The 16,925-nt window shown below is 42.2% G+C and overlaps 1 protein-coding gene across 4 annotated transcripts in view; it reads right to left on the bottom strand.

Moving 5' to 3' along the window:
• The window catches only part of fbxw4 (F-box and WD repeat domain containing 4), a 61,290-nt gene that overhangs the window by 17,037 nt on the left and 27,328 nt on the right, over nt 1–16,925 (bottom strand). For 3 of the 4 annotated variants that reach the window (XM_054796216.1, XM_054796214.1, XM_054796215.1), the window contains exon 6: nt 16,380–16,445. In XM_054796216.1, coding sequence (XP_054652191.1) covers nt 16,380–16,445 — 66 coding nt within the window. Of the gene's footprint in view, nt 1–15,668; nt 15,893–16,379; nt 16,446–16,925 lie in introns of all 4 variants that reach the window. The other variant, XM_054796217.1, reaches the window with a different exon arrangement.

Below are 16,925 nucleotides of genomic sequence, written 5' to 3'. Positions count from 1 at the left end.
GTCTCTTTTCTGATGTGTTGCGGAACAAACCACTATGCTGTTTGGGTTTGGTTCATATTGATTTGGTCTGTCGGATTAATTGTCCCTCGCAGTTTTTAAAAATTTATTAACTAAAAAATGGTTGCTATTTCTTGGTTGACTATGGCCTATTATTCGTCCCAAAAAATATCCATATTTAAGCAAATGTTCCGTATTCTTGGCCTAAATGAGGTATTTTCAAACATAAAAATGTTCAAAATGAACTAAAATACAAATACACTTTTCGGCAATACAAGACGTTGATAAACTGTACACTGGCAACCAAATGTCACTCGTAACATGCACCAAACTTGCTCGCCAACAGCTTTTATTAATTTCTAATTATTTATCTCACAACAGGCACAAAAATAATAATTCTAATAGTTATCATCACCATCATCATCATAATAATAATAACACAGGCTACTGTTGTGGCTGTATTCCAGCTTCGTCACTTCCTGTCCACACGTCCAGAAGACACTAGCACAAGTGTTATTTATGTCTGAAATGGCTTATTTTCTTTGGTTATATTAACTGTATTGGGTAATATCCAGTACAGTAAGTATAAAAGTGGCTATAGGGTTGTTATTTCTTGTCTGGAGTGCTCTAACAATGGGAAAAATCATATTTAGAAAGTCCTAAACAGGTTTTCTATGCTCTAACTAAATGAAAATATTCTGTTTATTAATAATTCACAGAAATTCACGTATTGCCGTCAACTCTGGAACCAATTAACCGCGATAAACGAGGGATTAGTCTACTGGATTAATCGAAACAAGGTTTCAATTGACCTTAAGAAAATAATCGTTAGTTGCAGCTCGAGATCCAACACACTTATACATCACAGCAATTATAACTTTCAAAGAAATGATGGAAAATGGTGGAAAAGTAATTCATTTCCCAGAATGCTTAACTTTATCCCAGTACATGACTAATTCTTCCTGTTACTTGCCTATAAGGAATGCCTCTCAATTGCAATAAATTTCATGCCACTTCCTGTCATTCTAATTCAACATCCTGTGAGCCAATTCAATTCCTATCCCAAATATTTAAGGAATTCAATTGAAATTCCAAAATCAGAATTTTGCACATGCCTGAAAAGCACATGGCAAAAAAACATGATTGCATTGAATTAGCGAGGGCTAAATAGGAGCAATTGTTTTTTTTTTTTTGTGATTTGTAATGACTCATCCATCACTGCTTTAAATAGTCCATGACTACTCGACTATGAAAATAGTGGTTAGCTGCAGCCCTAGTTGTCCATTGCACCTGGAAGAGTGCTCACATGAAACCAATACTAAACCATAGCATACTAAAACCACATGATGCATTTGAGGGTCTAACTGTTCCTCCACAAAGTTTGATGCAAATTGATAAAGCAGTTTGGAGTCAAACGTCTGGTTTTGAGTGTGGCACATGTTTTCGCCCAATTCTAGTTAGCATGTGAGACTGGGGATGAGTCAATGGCTCATCTAGTAAATGGTGCGTTTCTAGGTTGATGTTGTGTGACCAATAAGAACGTGCCACTGAAGCAGCATGCTCTTGTGATCACAGGTCTGTCCAGCTTGCTCTTGATTCTTGGAGAATAACCTGCACTCAGCAGGGCGTATTATTGCAGAATAACTGTCTCTTTGTTGCCATTTAATACCCTTCATGACCGTGACTGTGTGTGACTAGCACACATTTGATACCTGCCTCGTAGCAACCATTTCAAGGAGGCCGCAGCCTCGGTGACCAAGCAGCCCTCTACTCCCCTCCTTGCCCTGGACCTCCATCCACAGGGTCCGGCTGATAATCCCCCAGCTTTACCCCAGGGGGCCATCTTATTGGACGAGGACTTACCCCACAGGACACATTATTGGGTGAGAGCTTTCTCATTGCCAGGGTCTCATGGCAAAGTCTCTGCCAATGGGGAGTCCTTGATTAGGTTGAGTTGGAGTCTGTGTGCGGTACTGACCTCTCATTTTCTCCTTAACTGAAGCCAAGAGTTACAAAGACGTTAATTCATAATCAAATAATAACTCCAGAAATCTAACTCCAGAGAAATGATGGATTCCAATCATGTGAATGTTCCGACAATATCAAACTACAAAATTCTCCACAACAACCCAACCCCGTTGCAAACCACCAAGCATCCTCCAAATATATCTGATAAACATACTACAGTGAAACCTCCGTTTTCCAACTTCCCAGTTTTCATATGATTCTGTCTGAGACAGACTCCATCGAACTAATTCATAAGGAAAACCCAGGTTCCACTATACAGTAATTTCTGGTTTTACCGCGTTATGGTATGGTATGGTATGGTAACTGGTTCCAGACACAACCGTGATAAGCGAATTTCCGCAAAGTAGGATGAGTGTTTCTTTACATTTTTCTTAAACTTAGCTTATACAGCTGCGCGGCTAATGTATGGCTTTGTTATAATCCTGTACTGCTCCTGTACTTCAGAACTACTACTAATCGTTTAAATACCGTGCCGCTCGCGAGTCAGTTTTTTTGGCAGGAGCCAATGACAAGCTATAAGGGAACTCAGCATGAGCTTGTCAAGCCATTGGAAATCGCAGGAGGTCATTACCAAGTATAAGTCTGACTCACGGTGTCATCTTACACAGAACTCTAAACTCATCACACAGCAACCTAACACTCAAAAGGTAGCTAATATACAAATACCAATACAAGTTTAAAATAACTACTTTAATGTTTTCCCATAATGCATTTTGTCCCAACAAAGCTTTTCATTGGTTATGCCTGCGGAGGCGTTGCAATGATGTCAGTCCTCCTCTGGGCTCCTTTTGCTCACTCTGGTGGACAGAGGCAGCATTGCAGCGCTTCGGCAGCCATCTATCAACCCATCCATCCATTGTCTATGCTGCTTGTTTCCAATGAAATGCTTTGCTGAGACAAAATGTATAATCGGAAAACTTTAAAATATATATTTTTTTTAATTTTAAACTCGTATTGGTACTTGTACTGTATATTTCATAGCTACATTTTGAGTCAGACTGTTATATTAAGTAATGACCTCCTGCAATTTCCAATAGGTTGACAAACTCGTCATGAGTTTTTTCACAGCTCATGATTGGCTCCTGTCAAATAAAGAGCTGCCTGGTCCTCACAGACTTGTGTGCTCCACAACATGCCATTTTTATGACGTGGACATGTGCGGCTTATAGTCCGTGGCACCTTATACACCGGAAATTACGGTACTTATTTATAAATAGGTTTGGGCATCGAGTCTCAAGCGTAACACGAACATTGTGATTCTCCTGGGATCGTTCAAATGTTTTTATTTCGATTCCTAGTTTCGATGCTTCGCCGACTGGAATAAATAGACGCAAACACCAACGAAGTAGAAGCTTGCAAGCACCAGCCAAGGAGAAGCTGCTAAAAAGTTTGGCTTAACTTCATTAAAAAAAAAAAAATAACGGTCGCTTCAGTGCAACATTTGTAACAGAATGATATCATGCAAAAGGAGGGTGCACGATCAACCTGATTACTGTTCACACATTCGGTCTTTGATGCGCTACATTGGACAGAATCAGGAAGTCCAACAATAAATGACTGGCATGTCTGTCTCATGCCTATGTAACTGAAGGTTCCAGGATGCAAGCTGATGTGGAAGATTGGTGTAAATGAAGTATGGGAGCTACAGCTAGGCAAGTTTATTTACAGTACGTCTATGCACACTTCCGGCCTTCAAAATAAGAGCGTTTGGGCTATATCCTGTTTAAATGTGTTAACAAAATCAGGATGTCATAAAAAAAATAGCTTACACCTACATTGAGGCAGAAGACAAAGTAAACATCTTTTGTGAAAGTGTCCTCCTGTAAAAAGAAACTTCACAATATTTAGATGTTAAATTGCTTGATATTTATATACTGCTTGAAAATAGCAGTGTAAGAATTTCATAGTAAAGTTGACAGAGTTCATATCATTCAACAATTCATGGAAAAGCTCAGACGTTTCATCCCAAAAGAATTCTGGTTAGCACCCTCATTTAAACCATGCACACTTTTCTGACGCTGCCTTTTAAAAGCATCAGAATCGAGAATCGTTAGGAACTGGAATTGGAACAAGGAATCAGAATCTGAACCATTCAAATTCAAACGACGCCCAACCCTATTTCTGAATGCAATATTTTTGTAGTTGGAGCATAAAAACCCGTTTACAGGCTTGTAAATGCAGCTTTTATCATTATTATATAATGTTACTTTTACCTTCATTGAAGACAATTCTGGATGTAAGTGTTCCCAAAGACACCAGGTGGCAGAGAGACAACACGGACACCATGTTCCTCTTTGGTCATGTTTCTTGAATTCAGTTAAATTCAATTTAATAATGTTTTTTGCCGTCTTTATCCATTTTGGGTTACTGAGGTTGAGAAACACTACTGAAATCAATAAATAACTCCAAGTAAAACGAAAAGGTGGTGTCTGTATGGTGTCTCACTGCCACTTTGTGTATTTGGGAACAGTCACATCAAAAATCGCGTCTTCAATGAAGGTAAAAGTAACCTTAAATGTTCATTTATCCCTTTCATCCATCATTGTTTTCACATGCATTTTGAATCACTGCATTTAAAACTAAAATTGTAAAATGATAAAAAACTTGTTTTGTCTTAACATTATATGGCTTTCTGGAATGGATTAATTGGATTGACATGATTTCTTACGGGAAAAACTGATTCAGTTAGCGTCTGTTTCGGTTAGAGTAGGACCTTGTGAAATGAATTAATGACGCTAACCAAGGTTCCGCTGTACTGTTGTTGCACCCCTGCCATATTTGCTTATTAGTGTTTTAGCCTTTTTCTTTGTGGGTGTAAAAGTCGCAAATGAGATCTGCTTATGTGTAGGGATCCCCATGAGCTGTGCTCTAAAATAAATACCAACCTTTGACGATCAGTTAACTACGGACCAAATCTAACTAATCAGATTAATTATAAAAATCCTCAATCGGAGATGGCCCTAATTAAAAAAGGTGATGGCATCTACGCTTGAGCTACAGCCATTTGTGAGGACAATGGTGCAGCGCATTGGCAGTGGCAGTCGGATCTTCCCACCCCTTCTCCAATCCTTATTTACAGAAAACGTCCCTAATTTTCAGATGCAAATGTTGACAGGTAGTATATAAACTTGTGAGCACAACTGAATACAATTTGAAGACACTGTAGTATGTTTGGAGGCAAAGGTAGTTGTTGTAGTTTGATCATACGCATCTGCTTTGCACACTTCGGGTAAACAGGTAAACGTGAAAACACTTAGTACTATAGTACTATACACGTTGTCAATTCCTACGTTGCTTGAGTGCAGTTATTTACACGTGAAAAACATGAATTGAGCTACTTGAGAAAAAGCACTTTGAGATGGAAGCTACTTTGTCAAATGGGTAGACTGCTGTCCCTGGGGGGCACAGACATAGTGATTGTCATAAGGGGCTTCTGGCTGTGTGACACACAGGGTCTTGTCCTTATTTAAGCTTGTCTCGTTTCACCGCAGGAGTCAGGTTGGCATTAGGGGCCACACACACACACACATGCACACACACACACAGCTTGTGAAAGGAATCATTAATGAATTGACAATGCTAAATAAAAGCACTGTCTGTGTGTTTTGTGACCCAAGTGGTTGGAGGCTATGTGAAGGCTGAGCTCAAGAAGCTTGGGGAGGTACAGGGAAACAAGGCTGTCAAAACTGGTCTGACAGGTAAAGAATAGAGTGCCTGCTGAGGTTTTTACTCGCTAAAACAAACAGAGGAGAGCTTCCCAACCTGTTGCATGCCCACCCAGTTTACCCTGCGCCGCCCAGCCCAATGCAACAAGCGTTCCTGCAGATGCATAGCAGTACAGGTGGGAGCCATCATGGAAGCAGCAAAATGTCAAACACACGTGTGAACACTGCCGCAAATCGTACAACAGGCCTTCCAGGACGTCAAGACATTTGAGCCCAGTCTTTTCAGGGTTTGGAATGCAAGGAATCCTATAGCCAAGCCATTGGATTGTAAAAAAGGGAGCCCCCTTTCTGAAGAAACACAGGGTTCTTGGGAGTGATGGTCAGGAATCTCTGCTTTGATGCTTTCCGTGTTTAGCCATGAGTGAAGACAAGGTGAAACGTTGTGGTGCTGCTCTGATGCCACCACTTGTGTTGGATCCCTCCGTATGGGTGATCAGAAGACACCCGCATGGAAATGTGATAGACTCCATTATCTCCACTTGAAAGCTCATCAATTCATTACGCAGATATTATCACATCAAATGATTTTCTAAATAACCGTCTTTTTTTTCCTATCACTCATGAAATGAGCTGTGCTCATGTTTAAGTTCATTCTATCCAAGCAGAATACATTTTAACTAGCTGTGTAATCTTTGGCTTTAGCATATTTTTAGATTCATTGGTAACTTACAATGTAGATAGATACGATGACAGACTCATTTGCAGCATTGAAAACGCAAACTCCCAAACACATATACAAAGGTCCAAGTAACAACCATCGCTACTGGACGGCAGAAGTGTCCTCACAATCAAGTGCTTCCTCTCACATCCAAGTGCAGTCAATGACTGAGCGCAAATTCACATACTGTAACTGACAATAAAGACTTATTTTATTTCTGTAATGCAGTATCCATACTTTTTTTGTGGTTTGAAAAAGTATTTGCCCTCTTCCTGATTTATTATTTTTTGCATGTTTGTCACACTCTGGATGTTGAGGGACTGTCTTGGCTGACACGTCTCTTCAACATTGCGTGGAAGTGGGGAACAGTACCTGTGGACTGGCAGACTGGGGGGGGGGTGTGTTCCAACTACAAGGGGATCACACTCCTCAGCCTCCCTGGGAAAGTCTATTCCAGGGTGCTGGAGAGAACGGTACGACCATTAATCGAACCTCGGCTACAGGAGGTGCAATGTGGTTTTCGTCCTGGTCGCGGAACACTGGACCAGCTCTACACCCTTGCAAGGGTACTGGAGGGTACATGGGAGTTTGCCCAACCGGCCTACATGTGCTTTGTGGACTTGGAAAAGGCATTCGACCGTGTCCCTCACGGTGTCCTCTGGGGGGTGCTCCGGGAGTATTGGATTGGTGGCGCGTGCCATTCAGTCCTTATACAACTGGAGCAGGAGCCTGGTTCGCATTTCCAGCAGTAAGTCAAGCCTGTTTCCGGTGAACGTTGGCCTCCGCCAAGGTTGCCCTTTGTCACCGATTCTGTTCATCATTTTCATGGACAGAATTTCTAGGCGCAGCCAAGGTGTCGAAGGAGTCCAGTTCGGGGGCCTTAGGATCTCGTCTCTGCTTTATGCAGACAATGTGGTCCTGATGGCCTCATCGGGCTGTGACCTGCAGTATTTACTGGGGCGGTTTGCATCTGAGTGTGAAGCTTCTGGGATGAGACTCGGCACCTCCAAATCTGAGGCCATGGTTCTCAGTCGGAAAAGGGTGGATTGCTCCCTCTGGGTTGGGAATGAGGTCCTGCCCCAGGTGGAAGAGTTCAAGTATCTCGGGGTCTTGTTCACGAGTGAGAGAAGGTTGGAGCGTGAGGTCAATAGGCGGATAGGCGCAGCGTCTGCAGTAATGCGGTCGCTGTACCGGACCGTCGTGGTGAAGAGAGATCTGAGCCGGAAGGCAAAGCTCTCAATTTAGCGATCGATCTATGTTCCCACCCTTACCTATGCTCATGAGCTTTGGGTCGTGACCGAAAGAACGAGATCGCGGATACAAGCGGCTGAGTTCCCTCCGTAGGGTGGACTCACCCTAAGAGACCAGGGTGAGGAGCTCGGTCATCCGGGAGGACCTCAGAGTAGAGCTGCTGCTCCTTCACATTGAGAGGAGACAGTTGATGTGGCTCGGACATCTAGTCTGGATGCCTCCCGGACGCCTCCCTGGTGAGGTGTTCTGGGCATGCCCAGCCAGGAGAAGGCCCCGGGGCAGACCTAGGACACGCTGGAGGGATTATGTCTCACAGCTGACCTGGGAACGCCTTGGTGTCCTCCCAGTGGAGCTGGAGAAGGTGACCGGGGACCGTGAAGTCTGGGCTTCCCTACTGAGACTGCTGAACCCGCAACCCGTACCTGGATAAGCGGAGGAAAATGGAATGGAATGTCACACTTAAATGTTTCAGATCATCAAACAAATTTAAATACATGTATTAGTCAATGACAACACAGCTGAACACAAAATGCAGTTTTGTGATTTCCCCTTAAACCTAATAACTGGTTGGGCCACCCTTCGCAGCAACAACTGCAATCAAGCGTTTGCCATAACTTGCAATGAGTCTCTTACAGTGCTGTGGAGGAATTTTGGCCCACTCATCTTTGCAGAATTGTTGGAATTCAGCCACATTGGAGAGTTTTCCAGCATGAAGTGCCTTTTTGAGGTCATGCCACAGCATCTCAATACGATTCAGGTCAGGACTTTGACTAGGCCACTTCAAAGTCTTGGATCATTGCCCTGCTGCAGAACCCAAGTTGGTTGCAGCTTGAGGTCACCAACAGATGGCCGGACATTCTCCTTCAGGATTTTTTGGTTTATAAATATATACTGCTCAAAAAAATTAAAGGAACACTTGGAAAACACATCAGATCTAAACTGGGGGAAAAATTATCTTGAATATCTTTCCTGATAATAAGTGGGTGATGTATTAGTAACAAAATGATGCCACATAATTGGATAGAAATGAAAATGATCACCCTATAGAGGGGGGAAATCAAAGACACCCCAAAAATGAAAGTGAAAAAATGATGCAGCAGACTGGTCCATTTTGCTAAAATGTCATTGTAGCAACTCAAAATGATTCTCAGTAGTTTGTGTGGGCCCCACGTGCGTGTACGCATGCCTGACAACGTCGGGGCATGCTCCTAATGAGACTACGGATGGTGTCCTGGGGGATCTCCTCCCAGATCTGGACCAGGGCATCAATGAGCTCCTGGACAGTCTGAGGAGCAACCTGGCTGCGCCGGATGGACCTAAACATAATGTCCCAGAGGTGTTCTATTGGGTTTAGGTCAGGTGAACGTGGGGGCCAGTCAATGGTATCAATTCCTTCATCCTCCAGGAACTACCTGCATACACTAGCCACATGAGGTCGGGCATTGTCGTGAACCAGAAGGAACCCAGGTCCCACTGCACCAGCGTAGGTTCTGACAATGGGTCGAAGGATTTCATCCCGATACCTAATAGCAGTCAGGGTGCCATTATCTAACCTGTAGAGGTCTGTACGTCCTTCCAGAGATATGCCTCCCCAGACCATCACTGACCCACCACCAAACCGGTCATGCTGAATGATGTTGCAGGCAGCATAACGTTCTACACGGCATCTCCAGACCCTTTCATGTCTGTCGCATGTGCTCAGGTTGAACTTGCTCTCATCAGGGAAGAGCACAGGGCACCAGTGGTGTAGTTGCCAATTCTGGTGGTCTATGGCAAATGCCAATCGAGCTCTACGGTGCTGGGCAGTGACTACAGGGCCCACTACAGGACGTCGGGCCCTCAGGCCACCCTCATGGAGCCTGTTTCTGATTGTTTGGTCAGAAAGATTCACACCAGTGGCCTGCTGGAGGTCATTTTGTAGGGCTCTGGCAGTGCTCATCCTGTTCCTCCTTGCACAAAGGAGCAGATACCGATCCTGCTGAGGGTTGAAGGACCTTCTACGGCCCTGTCCAGCTCTCCTGGAGTAACTACCTGTCTCCTGGAATCTCCTCCATGCGTCCAGGTACCGCGGTGATGCCCTGGTCCAGATCTGGGAGGAGATCCCCCAGGACACCATCCGTAGTCTCATTAGGAGCATGCCCCGACATTGTCAGGCATGCGTACAAGCACGTGGGGGCCACACAAACTATTAAGAATCATTTTGAGTTGCTACAATGACATTTTAGCTAAATGGACCAGTGTCCTGCATCATATTTTCACTTTCATTTTTGGGGGTGTCTTTGATTTCCCCCCTCTATAGGGTGATCATTTTCATTTCTATCAAATTATGTGGCATCATTTTGTTACTAGTACATCACCTACTTATTATCAGGAAAGATATTCAAGATCATTTTTCCCCTAGTTTAGATCTGATGTGTTTTCCAAGTGTTCCTTTAATTTTTTTGAGCAGTGTATGTACACTGCTCAAAAAATAAAAGGGAACACTCAATTCACATGCAGTCAAAAGTGCTCCGCCATTATTCAAACTGTCCGCTTAGGAAGCAACACAGGTTAACAATCAATTTCACTATCTGTTGAGCAAATGGAATAGACAACAAGTGTTGTGTTTTTTCCACTTTAATTTTGAGTGTGACTCTACACTGAGGCAGTGAGGCCTGCAGTTCTTTGAATGTTGTTGTGGGGTCTTTTGTGACCTCTTGGATGAGTCGTCTCTGCACTCTTGGGGTCCTTTTGCTGGCCGGCCACTCCTGGAAAGGTTTACCACTGTTCCATGTTTTGGCCATTTGTGGTTAATGGCCCTCACTGTGGTTTTCTAGAGTCCCAAAGCTTCAGAAAGGGCTTTAATAACCTTGTCCAGACTGATAGAGCTCAATTACTTTCATTCTCATTTGTTCCTGAATTTCTTTAGATCTCGCCATGATGTCTATCTAGCTTTTGAGGGTCTTTTGGTCTACTTCACTTTGTCAAGAAGGTCCAATTTCAATGATTTCTTGATTTTCTGGGGGGGGCAATCTCTTTTTCACACAGGGCTAAGCAGGTTTGTTTTTTTCCTCTCTCTTAGAATACACAAAAAAATAGCATTTTGTGTTCAGTTGTGTTGTCACTGACTAATATTTAAATTTTCTGATGATCTGAAACATGCATGTGTGACAAACATCCAAAAAAAATCTGTTTATAGTAGGAGGTAGATCTTTGAGACCTGGCCATTTTAGAAGTACTGTAGCTCGCAGGCTGAAAAAGTGTGAGCACCCCTGCTGTAAACCAACAAATGCAGATATGCTAAGAAGTTATCGCTACTGAGTACTTTTTTTGACAATTTTATTTCTACTTTAGCGGGGTTTCAGGGCACATGTCATCAGCTGACAATAGCCTATTTCAGTTTAACGGTTATTTGCAATAAATTGCTTACTCGAAACATTTTTCGTCTCACTGCCATTACTTCTCTTCGCATTTTCAAGCTCTTAGAACCTCCTAGAGATCCAAATGTGCAAAATGTAAATTCTTTCAACTGGTTTATAATTTTGATCAGGAGTATATTTCTAGAAAAAACTGCATCTCAGCTTTGTGATATAGGTGAAAAAGTGTGTAAGTGTGAACTTTGGCCTTTGCACCTTTTCCTATTTTTGCAGTTTTAAAAAAAAAAAAAGTATAATTTATTTCCAAATATTTCAAATTTCTTCTTAAATAATCTTCATAAATATACTTGCCCTAATATTACAACTTTAGTCTCATAATATTTTTACTTTATTCCCATAATATTCTAACGTTCATCCCAGCCTAATTTTCCAAAATGGAATATTTTAGTTTTGTTTGTTTCTTATAATTTTCTCCTTTTTTTTCTTAATATTGACTTTACCCTTGTACAATTACTGCAGATTGTTTGTGCTTTTTGAGTTTTCTTGTTAATTTACATTTTTTTTAATGTGCCACGGGCCATTGAAAAACACCTGTGGGCTGCAATGGCCCCCGGGCCGCACTTTTGACGCCACGGTCCGAGACGGACAAAATAAATATGAACCACATTTCCATTTTGAAATAAAAAAAACGATTTGGATAATCGATCAATTGATTATTAATCAATTTATTGGTGCAGTTCTGTCATATACTATGTGTACTTACTGCAATTGAGTAATGAATTCCAAACATATTACATTGTAAATATACTGCTACTACTGTATGTTTATATGGCACCGGGATGCATACTATGCATGGCAAAGTGACCTGAAAGCAATATAAAAACTCCCTCCCTGCAATATGTTATGTATCATTTTACCTCAACTACTGCAGTCTTTGGAATGAGCCAAAGTATAAGTCCATGTATTCTTTCCTCTCACTCCTCCATGTTTGTCCTGCCTCCTCATATGTGGATGAGAACAGGAAGCAGCGTATTGTTGCTTTTCATTTGAGCAGGTAAAGCTCGGAATTACAGGAGCATTGTCAGGGATTCCTCTTAAGCCTTGCCTTTCACACACAGGAATTTTCCAACATCCTTCATTTGGAACAACTTCCTCAGGGTCGTCATTGGCTTTTGCATTGACATTCTTACTCTTTTCAAGCACAAGCTATTGTTTTTTTACTCACAGTATGGTAATTATAGTACCATGTAATATATTATTAGTAGGGGTGCAACGGTTCATGTATTCGTAAGCAGAGGTGTTTGGATTTGCAACACATTGAAAGTGAAGGGCAGAAAAGTGTTTATCGCGCCATGCGTCCACTCGTTAGACAGTGCAATCTCGTTTGTTGGCTAGCGGTAGTCATTGTTAGTGAAAGTCCCAAGGAGAAGCCAGAGCTGGAAAAGCCTCTTCTGTGGTTAAAGTGTCCCCTTTGGGAACACTTGGCCTTCCTAGTGACATATCCATTTCAAAAGCAGTTTTGATGGGTTTGGAATCACTGTCTTGTTGGAGCACCAAACTGTGCCCAAGCTTCAGCTCTTTAGTCATTGATTACAGGTGACTGAAGTACAGTAATCCCTTGCCACTTCGCGCTTGGAATTTCACAGCTTCACAAATATATTAATTGATCAGGCTGTTTTGGGGTTGAATACAGCCTATTTTCACAAAAAAAGATGTGCATATTTAATCAAATGTTATATATTTCTTGCCCAAATTAATAATTTTCAAGCATAACAATGGCTGAATGAACTAAAAGACACTGATGATATGTAGTATTCTACAGTACTCTGCAGCACAGGTGCCCCTCAGGGTACGGTGCTCTCCCCTTTCCTCTTCACCCTCTACACCTCGGACTTCACACACAATTCCCCACAGTGACACATCCAGAAGTTCTCCGATGACACAGCCATTGTTGGTTGTGTTTTAGAGGGGAATGATCTGGAATACAGGACGGTCAACAGGGACTTTGTCAGCTGCAGTGAGCTTAACCAGCTACAACTCAAAACCAGCAAGACAAAGGAGATGATCATTAACTTCCAGAGGAAAACTTCTCACTTCACACCGGTGAACATCCAGGGAGCGGACATAGAGTTGGTAGACAGCTACAAATTCCTGGCTGTTCACCTTAACAACAAACTGGACTAGTCCGTCAACACCCACGCCCTCTACAAGAAGGGCCAGAGTCGCCTCCACCTGCTGAGGAGACTGAGGTCCTTTGGTGTGTGCAGGACTCTTTTACGGACCTTTTGTGACTCTGTGGTGGCCTCAGCCATCTTCTATGCTGTGGGCTGCTGGAAAGGGGGCAGCAATGACAGGGACAGGAGCAGGATCAATAGATGGATCAGGAGAGCGAGCTCTGTCCTGGACGGTCCTCTGGACTCCATGGAGGAAATGGGGGAGAGAAGGATGTTGGCTAAGCTTACATCCATCATGGACAATACCTCTCACCCGCTACATGACACTGTGGGTTCCTTTAGCAGCTCCTTCAGCAGCAGACTGTTACACCCACGGTGTAAGAAGGAGAGGTTCCGCAGGTCCTTCATACCGACCGCTGTCAGGCTCTACAACACCTGCACCACCTGAACCATGTGTCACTATGTATTCTTTACTTGTAACAAGTGAATTTCCCTGCTGTGGGATTAATAACGTACTATACATACATGCATACATACATACATACTGTACATACATACATGCATACATACATACATAGGTCACTAGGTGTCAGTAATGTTAACTCATTCAATCCCAGCCATTTTTCAAGACAACCCCTACAGTAGCGGCCATTTCAGACGATTTTGACTGATCTTTCAAGGCACACAGAATATTGTGTTCTATGGCTATGAAAACATGGACCCGACCAAAAGAAATATTAGACCCCCGTCTTTCATCAGGAAAAAAGGTTTGTTTCTACCTTTTTCCATTCTTTAGTAATCAGGAGAAGAACATAGGTAAGTTTCAGGAAAATATCAGTTCCCAACTAGAAAAGGGAGAAAACCAGCTTTTTGTGAAAAGATACATTTCAAGCATAACTTTCACACAAATATTTTTTGCCTTTGTGACAACTCAAATATCTAAACAACTATACCAACCTAACAACACAAAAAATGGGTTATTTTACATTAAAATAACAATTTATTTACAAATATAACGCCATGAATTTACCATTTTCACATCTGGAACTGAACTACGCGTGTGTGTTCGTGTGCATGCGTTAAAAAATCCCTACACTGCGTAACCTGCTGCAAGCTACATTTCTCTACGCTCTCTCACTTCCTCCTTCCTGTCATGTGTGATGCCTGCCGAGCTCTTATCAAATGCACTTCTGCCACCTTGTGGCTGTTTTGTGTGACTTAAAATTGCTCTGAAGTGAAATGCATTAATACAGAGTTGCGTCATCACCTCTTTTTGCCTGTAGCACAAAAAAACCCATAAAAGACGAATAAATACTTTGTTGGGTTCGGGTGTTCGGGTTTATAAAAACGTATAGCTACGTCTTTGGTATTGAATGAGTTCATGTAATGTTTGGTGAGACACTCAAGCACCAGACTTGATCGCCGGAACAACAGACTTTTATCGCTGGTTTGAATTATCTCACAACATGCACCATAAAAAAATCCTACTTTACGTAAATTCTCTTATCACAGTCGGGTCAGGAATCAATCAACCGCAATAAACGAGGGATTACTATATTTGTAGAGTTCACCAGTACCACTGGCAGCACCATAGCCCTACACTATGATATTACCACCAGCATGCTTGACTACACTCTTTGACTCCTTCAAATGTACTTCATGTCATTGTCGACACATAGCCAGCCAATCGCAGGGCACCTATGGACAAACAACCTCTCACACTCACATGATCGGCAATTAACCTAACATTTTGGAATGTGGGAAGAAGCCGGCGTACCCGGACAAAATCCACGCACTGGGAAAACATGCAAACTCCACACAGAGATACAGAGATGTCCAACAAAGATCAGACACAATGACAACACAAATTAACACAAAATGTTTGTAAATGAAAGTTTTTATTATTAAGGGAGAAAAAAAATCCAAACCGACATGGTCCTGTGTGAAAATGTGATTCTTTCCCCACTCCATTAAAACATAACTTAACTGTGGTTTATCACATCTGAGTTCAAGTGGAAAAGGTTATCAAGTCATTTCTAAAGCTTTGGGACTCCAGCGAACCCCAGTGAGAGCCATTATCCACAAATGGCAAAAACAGTGAAGAGTGGCGAACCTTCCCAGGAGTGGCCGGCCAACCCAAATGACCCCAAGAGCGCAACAACGACTCATCCAAGAGGTCACAAAAGACCCCACAACAACATCCAAAGAACTGCAGGCCTCACTTGCCTCAGTTAACGTCATAACTCCACCATAAGAAGACACTGGGCAATAACGGTGTGTATGGCAGAGTTCCAACACAAAAACCACTGCTGAACACAAACAACATTAAATTTTGCCGGAAAACATCTTGATGATCCCCAAGACCTTTGGGAAAATACTCAGTGGTCTGACGAGACAAAAGTTGAACTTTTTGGAAAGTGTGTGTCCCATTACATCTGGCGTAAAAGTAACACCGCATTTCAGAAAAAGAACATCATACCAACAGTAAAATATTGTGGTGGTAGTGTGATGGTCTGGGGCTGTTTTGGTACTTCAGGACCTGGAAGACTTGCTGTGACAAATGGAACCATGAATTCTGCTGTCGACAAACAAATCTTGAAGGAGAATGTCCGGCCATCTGTTGGTGACCTCAAGCTGAAACCAACTTGGGTTCTGCAGCAGGACAATGATCCAAAACACACCAGCAAGTCCACCTCTGAATGGCTGAAGAAAAACAAAATGAAGACTTTGGAGTGGCCTAGTCAAAGTCTTGACTTGAATTCTATAAAAATGTGCTTCATGCTGGAAAACCCTCCAATGTGGCTGAATGGCAACAATTCTGCAAAGACTGATTGCAAGAGACTGCAGAGACTGATTGCAAGTTATCGCAAACACTCGATTGCAGTTGTTGCTGCTAAGGGTGGCCCAACCAGTTATTAGGTTTAGGGGGCCATCACTTTTTCACACAGGGCCATGTAGCTCTGGATTCTTTTTCTCCCTTAATAATAAAAAGTTTCATTTAAAAACTGCATTTTGTGTTCAATTGTGTTGTCATTGACTAATAATTCAATTTGTTTGATGATCTGAAACATTTAAGTGTGACAAACGTGCAAAAAAAAAAAAAGAAATCAGGAAGGGGGCGAACACTGTTTGACATCACTGTATAACACCCTAACCATCATATTTAACAAAGTAAAAGTCTTTATCTTACCGTTCAACATCCCAGACGAGAAGAGGGGTGGAGTTCTCGCAGCATGCAGTGCCAGTTACAAATGAGCTGTGCAAACACAAAAAAAATTAACAATGAATTCAGCAATAACTGTATTCCTTAGTAGGCTTACAATATTATTCATGAAAAGTCATCCACCTTTAATATAATTAAGTGGTCAGTAGAATTCAATTCAAGAGTGTTTCTCACTTCAATAACCCAAAATGAAGCCACAGAAAGTGCCCACATTTTGAAAAAGGAGTTGGAAAACACTACTAAAATGAACTGAATTCAATAAATAATTAATGACAAAACAGGAAGATTTATAAATCCTAGTTGATGGAAATCAATTATCACGGTCGGTATTGGAACCAATTCACCGTGACAAGCAAGGAATTAAGGAAGTGCTTCCAGTACGTTTGAACGTTGGCACCCTCTTGGCAGCTGGGGAAGTGGCTGCATACATTCCCTTGCAAATCAAGGTACGGAGTGAACCGTGGTGATGGCGGCGCGTTACAGCCAATAATGCGATGCTGTGCCATATTTGTG

This window comes from Dunckerocampus dactyliophorus, chromosome 13 (assembly GCF_027744805.1).
Source record: "Dunckerocampus dactyliophorus isolate RoL2022-P2 chromosome 13, RoL_Ddac_1.1, whole genome shotgun sequence".
NCBI classification, from domain to species: domain Eukaryota; kingdom Metazoa; phylum Chordata; class Actinopteri; order Syngnathiformes; family Syngnathidae; genus Dunckerocampus; species Dunckerocampus dactyliophorus.
The sequence above is the reverse complement of the archived record's forward strand: the minus strand, read 5'-3'. Positions and strand labels throughout refer to the sequence as shown.